Source organism: Papio anubis, chromosome 18 (genome assembly GCF_008728515.1).
Source record: "Papio anubis isolate 15944 chromosome 18, Panubis1.0, whole genome shotgun sequence".
NCBI classification, from domain to species: Eukaryota; Metazoa; Chordata; class Mammalia; order Primates; family Cercopithecidae; genus Papio; species Papio anubis.
The window spans coordinates 2,522,343-2,544,775 of NC_044993.1; the positions used below are offsets into that span (position 1 = coordinate 2,522,343).

The 22,433-nt window shown below is 47.4% G+C and overlaps 1 protein-coding gene across 2 annotated transcripts in view; it reads left to right on the forward strand.

The window, feature by feature from the left end:
- The window catches only part of ZCCHC14 (zinc finger CCHC-type containing 14), a 90,593-nt gene that overhangs the window by 12,992 nt on the left and 55,168 nt on the right, over positions 1-22,433 (forward strand). For both annotated transcript variants that reach the window (XR_641725.4, XM_003917284.5), the window contains exon 2: positions 20,612-20,735. Coding sequence is in view for 1 of the 2 variants with exons in the window: in XM_003917284.5 (XP_003917333.3) it covers positions 20,612-20,735 (124 nt within the window). In the remaining variant the exon portion in view is untranslated. The remainder of the gene's footprint in view (positions 1-20,611; positions 20,736-22,433) is intronic.

Here is a 22,433-nt window from a genome sequence, read left to right on the forward strand (position 1 = left end):
GAGGCTGAGGCAGGAGAATGGCATAAACCTGGGAGACAGAGCTTGCAGTGAGCTGAGATCCGGCCACTGTACTCCAGCCTGGGTGACAGCGAGACTCCGTCTCAAAAAAAAAAAAAAAAAAAAGAAAAGAAAAGAAGAAACTGGCATACAAAAGCTTTCATTGGGAGAAACTCTGTGACACAAGAGTTGGGCTTTAGGTTACCGGGGTTGCACACATACAAGGTTGTGAATGCGTCAGCTGAGAGCTCGGAAGAAGCCACATGGCATCATGATGCTTTGGTGGCCTCCTCTCCTGTGGAGCCTGTGGAGGCCCGTGTGTGGATGAGTTCATTTCCATGGAGTAACATTTTTAGTTCTGTAAGTAAGTTTGTTTGGATTATATTTCTTTAATGCTTTTAAAACTTTAAATCATGGTAAGCCTTGATGTTTTAGTTTGCTACATAATGTCTGTTTTAGTTTGTTGCATAATGTCAATAAATTGAAAACCTGTTACTCATTCTAATTAAAGTTTCATTTGTATTTCTTTTATACTTTCAACAGTGACATCAGATTAACTCTTAAGAAGGGAGCATTATGGAATCATTTGTCTATTTGGGACATTTGCATAAAAGCATCAGTAAAATTACCAGAAAGAAATTATATCCTTAGGTTTCTGGGTTTTTTTGTTTTTTTTTTTTGTTTGTTTGTTTTGTTTTTTGAGACGGAGTCTCGCACTGTTGCCCAGACTGGAGTGCGGCAGTGCGATCTCAGCTCACTGCAACCTCTGCCTCCCGGGTTCAAGCGACTCTTCTGCTTCAGCCTCCTGAACAGCTGGGATTACAGGCACACGCCACCACACCCAGCTACTTTTTGTATTTTTAGTAGAGACAGGGTTTCACCATGTTGGTTAGGGTGGTCTTGAACTCCTGACCTCAGGTGATCTGCCCGCCTCGTCCTCCCAAAGTGCTGGGATTACAGGTGGTGAGGCACCGTGCCTGGCCTATCCTTAGGTTTTTTACTGACTCTAATTAAAACATGTATATATAGGAACTAATTCTTAGAAGTATTATAGTCTAGAATTGAAAAAAGATTAAACTGTTTGAAATAGGAAGAGATTTAATGTACGGGGAAGAGGAACAACCCTCACCCCTACTCTATTTTGGACATTTTAATAAAATTTAAAAGCTTGAGAATAATGCTGACAACCAAATTATAGTAAAATTGGCCTGGCGCGATAGCTCATGTCTGTAATCCCAGCACTTTGGGAGGCCGAGACAGGCAGATCACAAGGTCAGGAGTTTGAGACCAGCCTGACCAATATGGTGAAACCCCATCTCTACTAAAAATACAAAATTTAGCCGGGCGTGGTGGCGTGTGCCTGTAATCCCAGCTACTCGGGAGGCTGAGGCGGGAGAATCGTTTGAACCTGGGAGGCAGAGGTTGCAGTGAGCCAGGATCGAGCTACTGCACTTCAACCTGGGCAACAGTGAGACTCTGTCTCAAAAAAAAAAAAAAAAATTAGTAAAATTAATGAGATACTTTGAAAGCATGGAGTACTGGGGTCGTGTGAGAAGCACTGTGTGGTGTGTAAACTCTACCCGGACACAAATAGATACTCACAGAACTTGCACGCCACCTCTGGGAGATTCTCCTGACTCCAGGTTCCTGGTAGAGTATCTTTCATATGGGAGAACTCATGCCGTTTTCCAGTCAGTTCCCACCTTCTCCGCACCCCGACTCCCGGGCCTTTTTTCTGTTCTTTTCCTCGATTCTGTTTCTTTTCCACCACCGGTCAGTTTCGCCTATTCTAAAACTTCATTTAAGCAGAATCGTGGAATTCCATTTTATCTGTTGGCTTCTTTCGTTGCCTGATTTTAGTGGCTGGTCTAGGGATGACAGTGTAGATTCTGAACTTTCCACAGTCTGCTTAGAGTTAATACTGTGCCACACGTCATGCAGTGTGTCATTTCTCAGAGCACTTACATGTGTGGGTTGTTTAAATAGGTGTAAGGCTTTTAAACTAGCATAGCATTAATACTGTATTGAGGAGGGTAATTTATCAATGTTACTTTTCCTTTTACAATTGCTAATAAAGATAGGAGGTGAGGAGCAGCAGGCTACAGGGAAGAGCGATGCGTGGGGGCGTGTCAGTATTTCTAGATGCGTGCAGTGATGGGCAGCAGACTTGGGGAGCCTTGCAGTGGAGGTGTGTCAGTGTTCCCCAGGTGTGTGCGGTGAGGGGCAGCAGGCTGCAGGGGGATGCCATGGGGGCGTGTCAGTGTTGCCCTCGTGTGTGCGGTGAGGGGCAGCAGGCTCAGGGGGATGTGGTGGGGGCTTGTCATTGTTCCCAGGTGTGTGCGGTGAGGGGCAGCAGGCTCGGGGGGATGCCGTGGCGGCTCGGGGGGATGCCGTGGGGGCGTGTCAGTGTTCCCAGGTGCAGGAGGCTGCTCTGAGGGCGTTGCACGTATTTCATTTAATCCTCATAACGGCTCCATGGGTTAGGTTATTTTTTGTCCCCATTTTAGCAGTGAGAAAACAGACACAGAGAGGTTAAGTGTAAATAATTTGACAAAGGTGACGTTAGTTAGTGGCTATTTTTATTATGTGAAGTTAAAATTGTTTGTGTGTTGACTTCATCATTCAAAGTGAGAGGAAAAACCTGAGGAATATGAAATGAGACGAGGAAGAGAGCCCCAGACTCTGCGGCTGGTAAGAAGTAGGGAGTGTGATCTCGTCCCCGGCTTCCGCCGGCTCTGCGGATGCCTGGGGCTGCCCCATGTGTGCAGCCGGCCCTGGGTGGGATCCATGATCTTGGTAACAAAGCTCCTCTCCCTGCCTTGGCCACAGCGGCTCGTTTTTATTCATTCAGCACCAAGTATGTAAATGATAGTCCTCAGTACCGCAGTCCAATATTTTGTTGGGGTTCCTTTTTTTCTTTCCATTTAAAGGTAAAACCTACATTTAGTGAAATGTACTTATTTTAAGTGTGTCATCTGAGTGTTTTCACCACTTCATGTTTTTTTTGTTTTGTTTTGTTTCGTTGTTTTTTGAGATGGAGTCTTGCTCTGTCACCCAGGCTGGAGTGCAATGGAGCAATCTTGGCTCCCTGCAACCTCTGCCTCCTGGGTTCAAGCAATTCTCCTGCCTCAGCCTCCTGAGTAGCTGGGATTACAGGCACGCACCACCATGCCTGGCTGATTTTTTATATTTTTATTAGAGACAAGGTTTCACCTTGGTCAGGCTGGTCTCAAACTCCTGACCTTGTGATCTGCCTGCCTCGGCCTCCCAAAGTGCTGGGATTACAGGCATGAGCCACCGTCCCTGGCCCACCACTTCAGTTTTGACAGACATAAGCCTTGATGGGGGTTTGTGCAGTATCACCGTCAGCCCAGAGAATTCCCTCCCGCTGTTTTCCAGTCAGTTGCCACCTTCTCCACCCCCCACCCTCAGACCTTCACTCTTTCCCTTGGCCGGGCGTGGTGGCTCATGCCTGTAATCTCAGCACTTTGGGAGGCCGAGGCGGGCAGATCACAAGGCACGAGGTCAGGAGATCGAGAGCTTCCTGGCTAACATGGTGAAACCCTGTCTCTACTAAAAATACAAAAAAAATTAGCCGGGCGTGGTGGCGGGTGCCTGTAGTCCCAGCTACTCGGGAGGCTGAGGCAGGAGAATGGCATGGATCCGGGAGGCGGAGCTTGCAGTGAGTCGAGATCGCACCACTGCACTCCAGCCTGGGTGACAGAGTGAGACTCTGTCTCAAAAAAACAAGACAAAACAAAAAAACTCTTTCCCTCTGTTCTGTTTCTTATCCACCATTGATTAGTTTTGCCATTTCTAAAACTTCATTTAAGCAGATTCATGGAATTCCATTTTATCTGTTGGCTTCCTTTGTTGCATGATTTTAGTGACTGGTCAAGAGATACCAGTGTAGATACTGAACTTTCCAGTCTGCTTAGAGTTAATACTGTGCCACGCCTTGTGCAGTGTAAGAAACTGGCCACTGTCTTGCAACCAGGTGCCTTCCTGGTCCTTGCTGTGGCAAGTGTACATATTACATCTATGCTATAGACATCACAACATATACAGAATTGTTGTTTGCTTCAGTGTGAATGTACCTTTAAAAAAAATTACGAGGAAAATATTGTCTTTTATATATGCTCACATATTTACCTTTTTTCCCCAACCCCTAAGTGGAACCAGGCCTGTTTACCGTTTTGGTGCTTTTCATTCCTTACTGATCCAGTTTGTTACCATATCCTTTCAGTCTGGCAAACTCGCTTTAGTATTTTCGGGAGTGTAGGTGTGCTGGCAAGAAAGGCTCTTCGTTTTCTTTTATCAGAACATGTTTCGCTTTCACCCATACTATTGAAGGATGTTTGCACTGGATGTGAGGTCCTTTGTTGGCAGCTTGCTTCTTCTGGGACTTTGAGAGAAGTTGAGACCCTGTCTCTCCTCCAAGACTCCGCTGTTGGCTGCTCCCCTGTGCTCACGAGTTGTTTTTCTCCAGCTGGCTCTAAGATGGTCTGTGTCTTTGGTATTTGAGCAGCCTGACTGTGATGTGTCCAAGTGTTTTATTGAATTTATCTTATTTGGTGTCCTGAACTTACTGGATCTGTAAATTCACGCCTTCTGCCAACTGTGGGAAATTTTCAGCCATAATTTCTCCAAAATGTGTTTCTGCCTCAATCTCTCTCTCCTTATGGGACTCCAGCTCTAGGTATATTAAACTGTGTGATATTGTCCCTGAAGCTTTGTTCGATTGTTTTCCTTTCAGATCTTTTTTTCTCTCTCTGTTCTTTGGGTTGGATACTTTTTATTGATCCATCTTCAGATTCACTGAGTCTTCTCTTATCTCCAGTCTGCTGTTAAAGCTCATCCACGGGATTTTTCTTCGTTTAGAAATAGCATTTTTTAGTTCTGGAATTTCCTTTTTTTTTAAGACAGAGTCTTGCTCTGTCACCCAGGCTGGAGTACAGTGGCACGCTCTCGGCTCACTGCAACCTCCAACTCCTGGGTTCAAGCGATTCTCCTGTCTCAGCCTCCCGAGTAGCTGGGATTACAGGCGCCCATCACCACACTCAGGTAATTTTTGTATTTTTTGTAGAGATAGGGTTTTGCCGTGTTGGCTAGGCTAGTCTCGAACTCCTGACCTCAAGTGATCTGCCTGCTTCGGTCTCCCAAAGTGCTGGGGTTACAGGCGTGAGCCACTGCACCTGGCACTGGAATTTCCACTTTTTTGAAAAAGTTCTGTTTCTCTCTTGAGACCCGTTTGGCTTGTCCAGCCCAAGTCCCTTTTCCTTTCTGTTCCTGAGCCCTGTTGTAAGGGCTGCTGAATCCCTGTCTGTGCTGCCAACGTGGGAGTGTCCTGTGCCTGGTCTCCAGAGCTAACCCTTTCCTTTTTGTATAGGTTATGTTTTTGTTTGTTTCCATGTCTACTAATTGTGATTGCTTCTTGGATTTTGTGAGTGATCCGTTGTAGAAACTCTGGACTTCGTTCTGTCCTCCTGAAGATCGATGATGCTTTGTTTTAGCAGGCAGTCAGTTTGGCTGGACTCAAACTCCAGATACTCTTCCTGTGTTATCAGCAGCTAAAACCTCTGCTCAGTTGCTGTAGTGTGACCTTGCTGTCCTGGACCTGCCCTGTGCCTGCCTGTTTCAGGGCTCACACAGAGTTGATGTGCAGAGCATGGTGTCCCCTCCCAGGGTGCTCTCGCTTCCAGGTTTACCCCGTTGCTTTCCAGCTGCAATTGTCTACCAGAATTCCCCTCTCTGGTTTTTTAAGTGAGACTATGGGATTCTCTATGAGCTTTAGCTGCCCTCCTTCTCTGATGAGGACCAGGTTCTGCCCCAGGACAGGAAACCCCTGCAGTGCTCAGCTTGCTCTGGGCACAGGCCCCCTCCAGTTTCTGCTTGTTCTAGGTCCTGTTCAGTTTGTTGTTTTTTATGCTTTGTCCAGAGTTTATAGTTATCTGCAAGAGGATTGGTCCAATGTCTCAGCCATTACTGAAAGTAGAACCGCCTGCTTTATATACTCCAAGGGTTGCAGAAATAAATATGAACCATGTGTTCTAGGAAGGATTCATTATCCCTGAGGAAGGGTGGCTGTAAAGGGGGGTTTTATACTAGCTGGAACATGTGCTGCTAAAAGGATGAGGTGCTGTACAGAGAGAAGGCTGGGATGGCCCAGTGCCTTGAAGTTCACGGGTCCATCTGGAGGATGTCAGTGGAATGGTTGTTTACGTGCTCTGGCCCCTGGTGGTGGTCAGCCGCGGGAAGGAGAGTCAGGCGTGTGGTGAACTCGCCGGAGAAGCAGGCTTGGGCCAGGCTTCACCTGTAGGCGTGAAGTTCGGTTGGGCAGATACCAGGTGCCTGGGGGTGAGGGTCTGGTCGTAGCTGCAGTGGAAGGTAAATCTGAAACTTTCTGGCCTAAATGTCTGTGATCAATCCAGGTGAGCCCTTTCTGGTCTTATCTTTTGTTGCATGGCTGACAGTAAGAGATGGGGTCCCTGGCTCTGAAGCAGCAATGCCTTGTTCATAGTAGGGTGTCCCAAGAAGACTCCTGGAATAGAGTTTGTGGTGCCTGCAGAAACAAAGCCTGCTAGCCGATTTTACTGACACTTTCTGGACCTTGGATGCACTCTTGTTTTCAACCAGGGGTTTCTTGCTCCTTCTGGCCTCTTCAAGTCCTGTTCTTTCCCATCCTAGACGCCTTAATGTTCTGAAACTGAACCTATACTGTGGCTAGTATTCCCAGAGGGCTATAAAGAGCTGCTTGAACGTGCTAACTGCTTTGAATGGCCCATCTCAGGGAGTTGTATGTTATAGTGGGAACCAAAATGGTCATTATGGTGTAGTTTATTTGCTGTAATTAGACATTTAGCCAGCTTCTCTAAGAAAACCCCAGTGTTTAAGCATATTCCTGGCCAAATATTCACGATAACAATATTGTGTATAGTATGTACTTAACATCAAAAGTCCCAAAGATACGCACAGGCACTGTGGCTCACACCTGTAATCCCAGTACTTTGGGAGGCCAAGGCAGGTGGATCACCTGAGGTCAGGAGTTTGAGACCAGCTTGGCCAACATGGCGAAACCCCATCTCTAGTAATAATACAAAAATTAGCTGGGTGTGGTGGTGCCTGCCTGTAATCCCAGCTACTCAGGAGGCTGAGGCAGGAGAATCGCTTGAACCCAGGAGGCGGAGGTTGCCGTGAGCCGAGATCGCACCATTGCACTCCAGCCTGGGGAACAAGAGCGAGACTCCGTCTCCAAAAAAAAAAAAAAAAAAGTAACATCAGGGAATGTCTCTCTCATCTGCCATCCTCTTGGATGTGGCATCAGTGGAATTAGATTGTACCTATGCCTGCAATGGAGAGGGTGCTAGCTGTGGCCTCTGCCCCTGAAGCTGTTGCAGCTCACTGTTTCTAACATTACGAGTGTCACATAATTTAAATTTTTTCTTACGCTGGGTGCAGTGGTTCATGCCTGTAATCCCACTCAGCACTTTTTGGAGGCCGAGTTGGGAGGATCTCTTGAGGCCAGTAGTACAAGACCAGCCTGGGCAACATAGGGAGACCCCCATCTGTACAAAAAATAAAAAATTAGCTGGGCACTGTGGTACATGCCTGTAGTCCCAGCTATTCAGGAGGTTGAGGTGGGAGGTTGCACTGAGCTGCGATTGTGCCACTGCACTCCAGCCTGGGCAACAGAGCGAGACCCTATCTCAAAAATAAAAAGTGAATTTTTCTTGAGGGAGAAGGGACCATTATGGTGACCATATTGCTTTACTTTCTGATGGTGTTGTCTTCAGAGATTATTGAGATTAGGTTGCTTGTTCCCACATGGCCACGTCCTGTCAGTGTTGCTTCTGTGTGTTCCCTTGCTGTCACCTGTTACTCCTAACTGCTGATGTTGTACCTTTTTCAAGCAGCCTCTGATTGGTTTCTCCCCCACCCCACCCACGCCATAGCGGTGCTGCTGGTGGTCTGCTCTGTGGGGCCGTCTTGAGAGGGAAGCTCTGAGGGAAAGGCTTTGTGTGCGTGCCTCGGTGCACTGTGCCAACCTGGATCCCTATGGCTGTGGGTTGGGCGCTTGCTGTTTGCCTGGCTCCATCCTGAGAGCCACGCTTGGTGGACTGGCTGCTTCAATCCTTGCAGCAACCCTCGGAAGTCAATATGGTGACTGTCTCCACTTTACAGATAGGGACACAGGCTTGGAAAGGTCACATCACTTGTGTCGCATGGCTAGTGATGGGGGCTGGCCCTCCCCAGGGTCTGAGTCTAGGGCCGGCATTTGGCATCACTGCAGGAAGTTGACACTTTTTCACTGTTATATTCCTCTGACTTACTTCAGTTCCGCCCCTACCCCCACCCCAGTTTTATTGACACTTGCACTTGTCTGTGCAGGCATTTTCTCTCCTGTTGCATAAAGTCTTTTTTTTAGTGGAAGGTAGTTGTTGCTGGGAAACACTGGAAGACAGAAATAGTCAGAACCTGGTCAACAATGAAGGTCAGCGTCATTGCTGGCCTCCAACCGTAGTGGTGAGTAGGTCGCTGCTGGACAGGAAGGCAAGGAGGAGCTAGGAAGGCAGAAATGAGTTGCTGCTCATGAGTGCAAGCAAGATGCTGGTGTTCTCTCTGAAGTCAATAAATCTGTTAAGATGCCCTTTTAACCCTGTTTTATGGGATTACAGGACTAGAAAAGTATGTCTTTAGCCTACCTAGGGCTCTTGACTTCAGACTCCCTGCTGTTTCTACAGGCAGTCTCTGGAACAGGGATTCTGGGTGTGTTGGAGGCTGGCTGTAGGCAGGCCTTACCCCAGAAGTCCAATGTGGTTGGCCCCTGGTGGGATGTCTTGGTACCTGGAGGTCTGGAAGCACCCGTGGGTGGGCAGTTAGGGCTGGTGTTCCTAGTGGAGGCTGTGCTGCCCTGTGGCTATTTGTGAAAGAGATTTGCATCTGGTCACTCTGGGAGCTTGTCTAGTTAAGTACTGGGTTCCCTTTGCTGAGATTTTGAGCAGTGATCTTTTTTCTCTCTTTCTCTTTTTAATGAGTAGAGCTCTAGGGTAAGAAATATTAAAAGGAATGTTTTTACATGGAAAATGTTTTTTTGGTTAGCGTTGGCTTTCACTTGGCCTAAGTCAGCAAATAGCTTTCACTCTTAAACTATCTGTCTTCTTGTTCTGGTTTTTAGAGACATGTAATGACTATTTTAATAAAATGCTTACAAATCATTTTTCTTTTTATGTTTTATGTTTTTTACATTGGCTTAAAAGTATTTAACACACGTTACTCCTTGCTGTATAGAGGCAGGTTAATTGGAAAACAAATTGAAAACACTCTTTTTTCATAATCATGTTTACTGTGTTTTGTTCATGGGGTAGACACTTTGGAGTTCATGTTGGCCCCTGATGTGCCTGGCCCTTGGGATATGTGTGGAAGGAAAGTGTGGTTATGGTTTCAGAAGCTTGCTTTTTCTGTACTTTTCATATCATTCATTTCTTGTAGGGAGGTATTTATATTTAGACTTAATATCTGTAACTTGTTTAAATTCTAAAAGTAGTGATTGTTCCTCACAGGAAAATTGGAAAACAGAAAAATAAAAGTTATCCGGAGATAAATGCTATTAATATTTCGGTGTACGTTTGTATTTTCTCAGTGCCTGAACAACTGACGTACGTTCTGCCCGTTTTTACATTATCTGTGAGCATCCTGCATGCCTTTTAAGACTGCATAATATTCAGTCATCTGGACATACACATTTAGTGACCTATTTTAGTAGTAATCTGTTGCTGGGATGTTTATGTTGTTTGTTCTTCTTTTTGCTCAAGCTGAGATAAATCTCCTTACACACAAACCTTTGACTGTGTCGCTCATTGACTGACTAAGAGCAGACTCCTCCCAGTGGGATTAGTGGGTGAAAAGCTACATACAGATGGAAAAGAAAGTTCATCACATCCTACCTTGTTGCTGTCCAGACAGTGGCCCCAGTTTACACTCGGCTGAGGACGAGGCCACCCACCTGCAGCTCTATGAGCATATGACTCCTGAGAACATTTTAACTGTAGTCCAAGTAATTAAATAATTACTCAAGCTGTCATGCACTTGTTTTCATTATTTATTTATTTTTTTGAGGTGGCTTCTCATGCTGTTGCCCAGGTTGGAGTGCAGTGATGCAATCATTGCTCATTGCAGCCTCAACTTCCCAGGTTGAAGTGATCCCCCCACCTCAGCCTCCTGAGTAGCTAGGTACAGGCACACACCACCATGCCCAGGTAATTTCTAAATTTTGGTAGAGATGTGGTCTCACTATGTTGCCCAGGCTGGTCTTGAACTCCTGACCTCAGGAGTTCCACCTGCCTAAGCCTCCTGAAGTGCTGCAATTACAGGTGTGAGCCCTCGCTCCTGACCCCAGGCTGGTTTTGAACTACTGGGCTCAAGCGATCCTCCTGCCTTAGCCCCTCAAAGTGCTGGGATTGCAGGCATGAGCCACTGTGCCTGGCAAGTGCACTGGTTTTAGAACAGACGAACACATGTCATGGTAGAGTCTCTACTTGAGAAGATAGGCCCTGGCCCCCCAGTGCAGGGAACACGGAGCTGGGGTGGCTGTGGGTGGCTCTGTCCTCATCCTCGGTGCTTCTAGGGGTGTGCTGCCCGCAGGGGTGCAGTAGATGCTGCAGACACAGGGAACCCTGCCCTCTGGGAGGCCCAGTTCCCAGTGCCCCTCCTGGATCCTCCCAGAGCTCCGAGTCTCTGTCACAGCACTGAAGCAATTTAATTGCCCTCCAGCTACACCACGAGCACCACAATAATAGCAACTAACATTTTTCATGCTAACATTTTTCCAGTTCACTAAGTACTAGAAATGCATTTTACTTAATTCTCACAAAAGCCTTAGGTAGGTGCCATTATTTCCATCCCATAGTGGAGGAAACAGGGGCTGCCCCTTGTGGACCCAGCACTGTGGCCGCCAAAGATGTCTCCTGACCGCTGTGCTCCGCTCGCCTCCTTGGATTTAATCTGCACAAATCACAGACCTCTGTAGTTACAGGACCTCAAGTCTGCACTTGATTTTGCTCCCTACTGGCCAGATGACCTTGGGGAAGGCATTTAGGGACTGACGTTGAGTTTTTCTTGTTTTTAACTTGGAGATTATTTGATCTGTGTACATCACGCTTACTGCAGGGATCAGATGGATGGTCGCACATGCCTGCATAATGGATACTTGGGAAGAACTGTACAAAAGGTGGTTATAGCCAGGTACATTGTCTCATACCTGTAGTCCCAGCTGCTCAGGAGGCTAAGGCAGGAGGATGACTTGAGCCGGGCAGTTTGAGACCAGCCTGGGCAGCATAGACCATGTCTCCAAAAAACAGACAGACAAAAACGCTAGTACTTTTTGTTCTTTTATTCTTCATGGTCTCTCACAATGTGTCTTGACATCTTAGGCATTCCATTGACACCTGGCTTTTTAAACTGACCGTATTCTTTTCAAACATGTCTAGACCTGGCTTTCTCAGCCTACCTGGTTTGCCAGCTCCCGGGTATTCCACATGCAGACGCAGTACTCAGTATTAGGGAAAATAAACTCTATCAGGGAGGGCCTCTCAGCCTTGGCACTCCTGAGGCCCGGGGCCAGGTACTTCCTTGCTCTGGAGCTGTCCTGGGCGCTGCAGGATGTTTTTAACAGTGTCACTGGTCTCCACTGGCTGCATGCCATGAGGATCCCCACCCCAGTTCACAGAAAATGTTTTCAGACGTGGCCAAATGTCCCCTGGGGACAAAAATTGCCCCCAGTTGAGAACCCCTAGGTTAGGAAGTAATAAGACTTTAAAAGTTAAGTTAGGAAAAACATCTAGCAGTGTCCTAAAAAACGGGGGAAGGGGTTTGAACCTGAGGCAGTAGATGATAAGGAGCTGTTTGTAGGTTAAGCCTGGCATAGTGGCATGCACCTCCAGCTTCTCTGGAGGGTGAGGTGGAGGACCACTTGTGTTTTTTTTTTTTTTTTTTGACTATGTAATTAAGGGTATCATTTATTGTAATATAAGAACATATTCTAAAACAGCTGGGTGAACATGCACAACATAATATGATATTATGAGACATGATACTCTCCTGAATTTATATAATTTTTCCTTAAGATATCTATTAAATAATGAGCAATATTATTTTAAAAATGTTAAAATCCTTACCATTGGCCAATGTTGTACTGAATACCACTATTTAAGGAAAAAATCTGGGTAGACTGTTTGTCTACCCTTCCTATTTTCAAAAGGCCACTTAAACTTACTCATATAAAAAAGCACATGGATCTTTAGAGAACACATACAAATAAATGAAGATTTACATATATTAATCTGTTTAAATGTACCATTCTTAAGAAACAGAAAAACACTTATCTTACCTTGAATAGCCATTAGAAAAAACTGTTCAGCCGGGCACGGCGGCTCACACCTGAAATCCCAGCACTTTGAGAAGCCGAGTCGGGCGGATCACGAGGTCAGGAGATCGAAACCATCCTGGCTAACATGGTGAAACCCCGTCTCTACGAAAAATACAAAAAATTAGCCGGGCGTGATGGCGGGCACCTGTAGGCCCAGCTACTCTGGAGGCTGAGGCAGGAGAATCGCTTGAACCCGGGAGGCAGAGGTTGAGGTGAGCCGAGATCACACCACTGCACTCCAGCCTGGGCGACAGAGCGAGACTCTGTCTCAAAAAAACAAAAACAAAAAGAAACAAAAACAGTTCAACCAGGGAAGTTCAGAGTCCCCAAGGAAGTCAGGTTGTCATCTCCAGTTCCTTGGCACCTATTCCAATTTTCAGAACCAATGGGAATTGGTGGGATAACATTAAAAATAGGCTTCTGATCCTGCTGTTGAGAAAGGGATGCTGTATTCATGTCATAGTGGTACATCTGTCCTCTAGAGGTACTCACACCATGAACAGAAATGGCAGACATTTTATTACTGATTATATTTGCTCCAGGAAAGCTTGCCTGACAGTAAACTGTGCCCAGTTTCTCTTGCCTAATTACCCCAGAGGTGCAGAGTTCGATGAAATCTTCCTTTTCTGTTTTCACTTGGGGCAGTGTTACATTATTGGGGCTTGACAAAACCAGATCTCCATTATCCTTAATTTTGGGTTTAGTGTCCGGTAAAATGACAGGCTTGCAGTCCTCATTCAGGTTTCCCTCCAAAAAGAATGAAGCGTCTTCTCCCACCAGAGGAGAAAGCAGACAGTTTTCATCTATCAACAGGTCTGATCTGGTGGAGGACCACCAGGCTGGAGTGCAGTGGCGCAATCTCGGTTCACTGCCAGCTCCACCTCCAGGGTTCACACCATTCTCCCGCCTCAGCCTCCTGAGTTGCTGGGACTTACAGGCGCCCGCCACCACGCCCAGCTAATTTTAAAAAATATTTTTAGTAGAGATGGGGTTTCACTGTGTTAGCCAGGATGGTTTCCATCTCCTGACCTCATGATCCGCCCGCCTCGGCCTCCCAAAGTGCTGGGATTACAGGCGTGAGCCACCGCGCCCAGCTGGAAGACCACTTTTGATGCCAAGAGTTAGAGGTTAGATTGGGCAACAGAGCGAGACCTTGTCTCTTTAGTAAAAAACACACACTTTTTTTTTTTTTTTTTCATGAAAAGCACCTGACCTCCAAAGTGACTGCGAGGGTTTTCCAGGGCTTGTTTTTATGTGGTATGCTTATGTGAATACTGTTCAGGTCCTTCGTATTTGTGAAGAAACAAGGTGAGGAGGGCAGTGGCGGGCTGCCCCTCTGGTGGGCACGGTTAGATGTGACTGTCCCAGTAGGAACTCCTAGCCGTGAAGAGTGGAAGCCATCACAACTTCAGTTTCTCCAGCCTCTAACTGGGAATTGAGCATTCCCTGCCTTTATGGAACCAGGCAGGAATCCACAGTCATACGAACAGTACCTGTGACTTGGTCACAGATGGAGTCACAGATACTTTGATTTCACAGTTGTAGAAAGCGTCTTAAAGTCTCCTTTATGCTTAGCACTCCTGTGAAGTGACCTGAGACCCACCTACTTTGTTCGAGAAGCCCATTCGTCCCCTAATACTTAGATGACGGTTTTCAATATAATTGACTTTGTTTGCAGTCCTGTGTATTTTATGCATTTAAAATATGTTTCTTAGAAGGGTTCAGTAGGTGTCATCAAACTGCCAGAGAGGTCGCGGGCACAAAGAGAAGGTTAAAACCCTGCTCTAGAAGCTCACTGCCATTTTTCTGAGCAGTTTTCAAATGCCCACCAGTGGGGTGCAGCGAGCCTTCGGGAGACCAGGCTGCCGTCAGTGTTGGGGGTGCCCTGCTTTCATCTGGCTGCGTCAGCACGTCCCATTTGGATGCCTTTGGAGGAGCTTTCAGGAAATAGATTTTTAGAAATTAATTCTCCTCTAAAAGTTATGGTCTGGTTCATAAACATGAAAGTGAGTTGTAAGCACAGAGCTTTAAAGAAGCCTGTGTGGTGCTACATTTCCTTTTTCTGTCAGGTGGCATGAACTGAGGAAAAACCTTTTTTTTAAAAAAAAAAGCGTAAATACCTGGGGTGGGGGTAGTTAGCAGGGGTCACGACCAGCAGCCACCGTCAGCTCTTCACGCCATCTGCAGTTGTGGCTTCTCACCCTTGCCTGGAAGGGCCTTTGAGTCCCTCTGGTCTAATTGCGCAGTGCAGGGATTCCCGTTTCCATCCCATCTAAAGGGAGGTTGCAGAGGCTGGGCTCGGTGGCTCACGCCTGTAATCCCAGCCAAGGTGGGAGGATGGCTTGAGCCCAGGAGTTTGAGATCAGCCTGGGTAACATAGTGAGACCCTGGCTCTGTTTATTTTTTTTTTAATTAAAAAAATAAGAGGAGGCTGTTGAGCCTTTGACTGTTTTGATCATGGCGAAGATTTATCTTGAAATACTCATGCAGCATCATTGTCATTTGGGAGCTAATTAGAAATGCAAGATTCTCAAGCCCACCCTGGACCTTATAAATCAAACCTGTGTTTCAACCACATCCGGAGGCATTTTGCACATTAAAGTTTGGAAGCAGAGGTGTCTCTAAACTGTAAGAATAAGAAGGTTAATTGCATAAGAGCCAGGGGCGGGCTGCCCGAGTCCAGGTGCCCCTAGATGTGCGGCCAGTGTGGAGCCTCAGCTTTCCTGGAAGAGCCACAGAGGCGGGTGTGCCCCGTGACTACCAGTAGCTTGCTTCAGAGTCGTATTTCATTCCTGGGTTAGCGCTTTGTAGATCTGGTGGAACACTCTGATTGTCTGTTACATAATGTAGATTGCAGAAATTTTTCTTTGAAATAGAAGTGCTTTTCAATTTGTTTGATTCTGAATTTCATTAAAATTTGGTGATATCGTGATGTATTTTACAGATCCTTATTAAGGGCCTGCTTCATGCCAGGCCCAGTTCGAAGTGCAAAGGAACAGCAGTGAACAAAGCAGACCAAAAACACAGCTGCCTTGCCGAGCATCGAGAAGTCTTGCTGAGAAGGACATTTGAGTATAGATGGGAAGGCACAGGGGGCGCTTCCAGGCAGAGGGGACAGCCAGAGCGAGGGCCCCAGGCGGATGTGACGGCTGTGCCCAGGACAGCAGTGCATGGAGTGAAGAGCTGGGGGAGGACTGGACGCCAGGTTGCAGGGGCCCGGCAGAGGGTCTTTGTGGGTCGTGGAAAGAGGCTGGCCGTGGAGAGGAAGAGAGCAGCTTCCCATTGCCTTCCTAGCAGTAGCAGAAGGCAGCATTTGGAGCTGGTCAGTCTTCCCTCTCGTGCACATCAGGCCAGATGACGAGTCCTGTGGGTGAGCCTGAGTCAGGGAGCATTTGAGTCGAACATAGGTCACGTGGAGCAAACTGACTTCACCAAAAATAACCCCAAAACAGCATTTCTGGGAAACACAACTGAAGACAGCTTTCAATGTAAACAAAGGAGCAAAGTTATGATAAAGGCTTGGTTGGAAAAAGTGAACATTTGGAAAACTAAGGAGAAATGCCTTGGGGAAATATACGGAGGAAAACAGGTCTTTCTTTTCCAGCAGTTGCCATTCTAAGGAGTTTTCCTTCCTGTCTCGATGTCAGATGCAGTGCGTGTGTTTTGCTAGGGTGGCTCACGGGCTTTCCCCTTCCACTTGTGGTTGTGGCAGACGGACCTACAGCCTTTAGCTCTTCCTGTCTGTGTGGGGAAAGGACTTCCTGTTTTCTCTGGGTCTCCTCTTTGTCCTTGCCGGGAATGGACCGGATGATGGGTGCAGTAGAAAACCTGGACTTGAGGTCATGGTTGGTTCTCAGCCTGGCCGCAAATTAGAATCACCAGAGAAGCTTCAGGCACAAAACAAAAGAAGCCCCATTTCCAGAAACTCTGATTTTGGTGGGGAGTGTGGGACGTGGTCTTCTCAGGGCTTTGGTGTTCCAGTATGCCATCCAGGCTGAGAAGCACTAATCAGTACCGCTCTCCTCCTCTCCAAGGCTATGTTCTCCCCTGCTCAGCCCTCCTCTCCCCTTCCTCCCCCAGCAGGTTGAGAGTCGGGAGGCTGGCTTTCCTTTGTGGCTGTTTGGAGTGTTTTAGGGTGGGCAGGCGGTGTGTGTGTGCGAGAATGCACTGATCACATGTGTTTTCTTTTGGGGGCAGGGAGGTTCGCCACTACCAGCAAAGTTGGAACTGCTGATGCTGGTTGTCAAGACAGCTCACTCTCAGCAGCTATGCGTGGTGGTGTGCACCTGTGGTCCCAGTTACTCAGGAGGCTGAGGTGGAAGGATCACTTGAGCCCAGCAGGTCGAGGCTACAGTGAGTTACGATTGTACCACTGCATTCCAGCCTGAGTGACAGAAGAGACTCTTTTTTTTTTTTTCCCCTCCTTAGATGGAGTCTTGCTCTGTCACCCAGGCTGGAGTGCAGTGGCATGATCTCAGCTCACTGCATCCTCCACCTCCTGGGTTCAAGCAGTTCTCCTGCTTCAGCCTCCCAAATAGCTGGAATTACAGGCACCCGCCACCACGCCCGGCTAATTTTTGTATTTTTAGTGGAGACGAGGTTTCATTCACCATGTTGGCCAGGCTGGTCTCTAACTCCTGACCTCAGGTGATCCACCCGCCTCGGCCTTTCAAAGTGCTGGGATTACAGGCATGAGCCACTGTGCCCAGCCAAGACTCCGTCTCTTAAAAAAGAGAAAAGGCAGCTCTCTTTGCCTTCTTAGAACCAGGACTTAGAATGTATATCAAAGTAGCTAAAAGAATGTGGAGGTTCATGCATCAGGCATCAGGCCAAACTGAATGGACTCTGCTGTGGTTATATTTCTTTTGTTTTTGTTGAGATAGGGTCTCACTGTCACCCAGGCTGGAGTGCAGTGGTATGATCATACCTCACTGCAGCTTCAAACTCCTGGGCTCAAGCGATTCTCCTACCTGAGCCTCCCAAGTAACTGGGACTTGCAGGCACACGCCATGACTCCCAGCTAATTTTTGTGTTTTTGTAGAAATGGAGTCTCAATATGTTGCCTAGGCTGACCTTGAATTCGTGGCCTCAAGTGATCCTCCTGCATTGGCCTCCCAAGTGCTGGAGGTAAACAGGTGTGAATCACTGCACCTGGCTATGTTTCTTTTCCGTTTTTCTTTTTTTTGAGACAGAGTCTCACTCTTGTTGCCCAGGCTGGAGTGCAATGGCGCAATCTTGGCTCACTGCAACCTCCAGCTCCTGGGTTCAAGTGATTCTCCTGCTTCAGCCTCCCCAGTAGCTGAGATTACAGGCGTGCACCACCACGCCTGGCTAGTTTTGTATTTTTAGTAGAGATGGGTTTCACCATGTTGGTCAGGCTGGTCTCAAACTCCTGACCTCAGGTGATCCGCCTGCCTCGGCCTCCCAAAGTGCTGGGATTACAGGCGTGAGCTACTAAACCTGGTCTCGGCTGTGTGTTTGTTTCCTTCCTTTCCTTTTCCTTCCTTCCTTCCTTCCTCCCTCCCTCCCTCCCTCCTTCCTTCCTTCCTTTCCTTCCTTTCCTTCTTGTCTCACTGTGTCACCCACGCTGGAGTGCGGTGGTGCGATCTCGGCTCACTGCAAGCTCCATGTTCCAGGTTCACACCGTTCTCCTGCCTCAGCCTCCTGAGTAGCTGGGACTACAGGCGCCCTCCACCACGCCCAGCTAATTTTTTGTATTTTTGGTAGAGACGGGGTTTCACCATGTTAGCTAGGTTGGTCTCGATCTCCTGACCTCATGATCCACCCGCCTCGGCCTCCCAAAGTGCTGGGATTACAGGCGTGAGCCCCCGCGCCCAGCCTTGGCTGTGTTTCTTTTACAGTTAACATGTTAACTTCCTGAGTTGTCTTGCAAAGTAATATTTACTGTTTGGAACTAAAAATCTCTTTGTGTAAGGTTTGCATCGTACTTGTATTGTTCTTTTATCTTGTTTAATGGGAAAGGAGTTCATTTCTGGGATCTCTAACCATTGAATAATGAAAGAGACTTTGTTAAATCAGAAAGAAATCACCCAATTTAAATTACAAATATAAGTAATTCACAAAATTTAGTTTTCTTGATAACATGTTAGTAATGTTATCCAAAGAATTGACTTTCTGGAGGAGTTACTGCATGGCTAGGACTTTTTTTTTTTTTTTTTTTACTTTTTAAAAAATTTAAATAGAGACAGGGTCTCGCTATGTTACCCAGGCCAGTGTCAAACTCCTAGCTTCAAGCAGTCCTCCTGCCTCAGCCTCCCAAAGTGCTGGGATTACAGCCATGAGCCGCTGCACCCGGCCTTATTTTCTCGAGTTATATAAACTTCCCAATTATGTAGCCCTGTGACGAGTTGCTTTTCTTGGAAGGCATCTGTTGAGCCGCGTGGGATCTGTTAGTCCCTCTCCCTGCATGAACAGCCCAGGAGGGCTTCCTGCTGGGGGGCAGGGGCTTTGACAGAGCTGGGAGCAGAGGATCTCACTGTGGACTTGGGTGTGGCCCGTGTAGCTCACTGTCTGTGGGATACAGCAGGTGCTGGTCCTGCAGGAGTGGCGGCAGTCTCCACCCTTTCCTCCCAACTCCAGCCTCTGCCTCCACTTTCATCCTGTCTGAGGTCGAGGCCACGCCTACCTGGCCAGCCCTTTGCAGAGAGAGTGCTGGGATCTGTGCTTGCCAGTGAACTTAGGGGATGTCTTGGTCAACTGCCACCTACCGTCCAGGTATGAGATGAAAGAACAAGCAGAGGCTGGAGAGGTCAGGCCATCTTCCAGGTTGCTTGTGCCGTGCACTTTCCCATACTGTGAATGCAGCATTGCTTATCAGCTCTTTTGATGAACTTTAAGATCTTACGCCTCTCTCTTATATCGTCCGAAATTTTGAAATACATTGAGACCATACAGAAGTTACAGCATTGGCCATTTTTATTCTTCTAAATCCTGTAAGTTATAAATGTGTTTTGGCTGTGAAATTTTAAAATATTGATGGAGGGGAGAATGAAAATTACTGCTACCCTCCTCCTCTCGCCCCTCTGGGCCCCTTCCAGCTTATTCCACATTCACACCATCACTGAACCCAGGAAGCAGGAGGGGTGGGATGAGCCTGGCTGGCCCTTAGCTTGTTTCTGGGCTTGGTGTGTGTTGGGAGCGCTGGTGGTCAGGAGGGCCTCCCCCACCCACAGCTCGGGGGCGGCCGTCATCTGCAGGTACACTGTCTGCTTAGCAGGTCTCTGTCGATGGGGACTGAGGGTGTGCCCCTCTTTCCCTATCACAGACACTCCTGCAGTGGGCACACCCTGTCAGGTCTTTTTCTCACGTGTGAGTACGTTGTATGATGAATTCCTAGAAATGGAATTGGGATGTAATTTTAGGATATGCTTTTTCAAACTGTACCCCAAATAGACCCAGTTGTATTCTGTTCTTTGCTGTTGTTTTTAGAGCATTTTATGATTTAAGATTTATAGGAGGAGAATGTTAAGTCCTGCTGTTTAATTCATTTGATAGGGAACTATTTGATTTGAAGAAATGTGAAAATAAAAGTTTGCCACAAATAAAAATATATATTTCACATCACCTTGGCTAACATAGTTTCTTTTTTTTTTTTTCTTCTTTTTTCTTGGAGATGGAGTCTTACTCTTTTGCCCAGGCTGGAGTGTAGTGTCACCATCTTGGCTCACTGCAACCCCTGCCTCCTGGGTTCAAGTGATCCTCCCACGTCAGCCTCCCAGGTAGCTGGGACTACAGGCAGTTGCCACCACGCCCAGCTAATTTTTGTATGTTTAGTAGAAGTGGGGTTTCACCATGTTGGCCAGGCTGGTCTTGAACTCCTGGGCTCAAGAGATCCACCCGCCTCAGCCTCCCAAAATGCTGGGATTACAAGTGTGAGCCACCACACCTGGCCTCTTTGGCTACCATAGTTTCTGTGCACCCTGATGAACCCCAGCCACAAGACGTAAGCTCCCATGTTTGGCTCAAGTTATCTGAGCTCTTTTGCATTTTCAGTGGAGAGTAGTAGGTGAAATTTTCGTCTTTCTTGGAGAAAGCTTATTATTATAGTAATATGTGTTTTGTAGAAAAATGGAAACCAAGGTAATTATGAAAGACTTAATTAACAAATAAAATTGTCCCCTTATTAACTCCGTGGGAGAAAATAAGATGATTCTGTTTCTGTTCCTTCAGATCACTCCAAGAACCGAGGCTCCTGTCAGCAGTGTCAGTAATAGTTTGGAGAATGCCCTGCACACATCAGCACATTCCACGGAGGAGTCGCTGCCCAAGAGGCCCTTAGGAAAACACAGCAAAGGTGAGTGCACGTGAGGGCTTTAGGAGGACGTCTGACGGATGGAGGATGGGCACACGCCAGATCCCCGTGAGGGCATTGTTAAATGCTTTCAGATCTTTCATAAATGCTAATCTTATGTGTATTTTTCTAAATTCTATAAGTAATACATGAATATACTTTGTCTTAAAAATCTCAAATATTGATGTTTATTAAGGAGAAGTCCAGACGTGGTATCTCATGCCTGTAATCCCAGCACTTTGGGAGGCTGAGGCGGGCAGATCACTTGAGGTCAGGAGTTCGAGACCTGCCTGGGCAACATGGTAAAACCCCGTCTCTACTAAAAATACAAAAATTAAGCTGGGCACGGTGACTCACGCCTGTAATCCCAGCACTTTGGGAAACCAAGGCAGGCTGATCACCTGAAGTTGGGAGTTTGAGACCAGCCTGACCAACAGGAAGAAACCCCATCTCTACTAAAAATAAAAAATTAGCCGGGCATGGTGGCACATGCCTGTAATCCCAGCTACTCGGGAATCTGAGACAGGCGAATTGCTTGAATCCGGGAGGTGGAGGTCATGGTGAGCTGAGATCACGCCATTGCACTCCAGCCTGGGCAACAAGAGCAAAACTCCATCTCAAGAAAAAATTGGCCGGGCGCGGTGGCTCAAGCCTGTCATCCCAGCACTTTGGGAGGCCGAGGCGGGCGGATCACGAGGTCAGGAGATCGAGACCATCCTGGCTAACATGGTGAAACCCCGTCTCTATTAAGAAATACAAAAAACTAGCCGGGCGAGGTGGCGGGCGCCTGTAGTCCCAGCTACTTGGGAGGCTGAGGCCGGAGAATGGCGTGAACCCGGGAGGCGGAGCTTGCAGTGAGCTGAGATCCGGCCACTGCACTCCAGCCTGGGCGACAGAGCGAGACTCCGTCTCAAAAAAAAAAAAAGAAAAAGAAAAAGAAAAAATTAGCCAGGCCTGGTGGTGCACACCTGTAATCCCAGCTGCTTGGGAGGCTGAGGCAGGAGAATTAGCTGAGTGTGGTGGCGCCTGCCTGTAATCCCAGCTACTCAGGAGGCTGAGGCGGGAGAATCGCTTGAACCTGGAAGGCGGGAGGTTGCAGTGAGCCGAGATCATGCCACTGCACTCCAGTCTGGGTGGTAGAGTGAGATTCCATCTCAAAAAAAAAAAAAAAAAAGGGTGGGAGGAATAAGTTTTACACCCTCCTCCCCCCTCCACGTGGAAATCAGCCTTAACCACTAGAGCATTGTTGTCCTGAAGCGCTCTCTGTGGTGACGGAGTGTTTTCTGCCTGTACCAAGTTGGTCGTCACCAGCCACACGTGCCTTCTGCGCACTTGAAACATGGCTAATGTGATTGGCTATCAGAGTCTTTATTTTTCTTTAATGTACACGTGGACAGCTCAGTGTGGGTGGTGAGGCGCGGCCTGAGCCCCTGTGGCTCTGCACGCCAGCCTCTGCAGTGTTACGATCAGCTGCAAAGTTGCTAACCATGCCATGGTAGTGGAGGCTTTGGGGAGGGGAGAGTAAGGTAGTTTGTAGGACTGGATGGACCAGATAATGCATTCCCGGTAAAATAAATGCTTGTGTGGTTTGCAGAATCATCCCTAGTGGGGAGAGAGAGACAAGGGTGGCGCTTTTCACTGGGGTCACTTGTCCTGAGCCCCGATGGCTTGGAGGCACCGAGGCCGGCTGTGTCCATATCT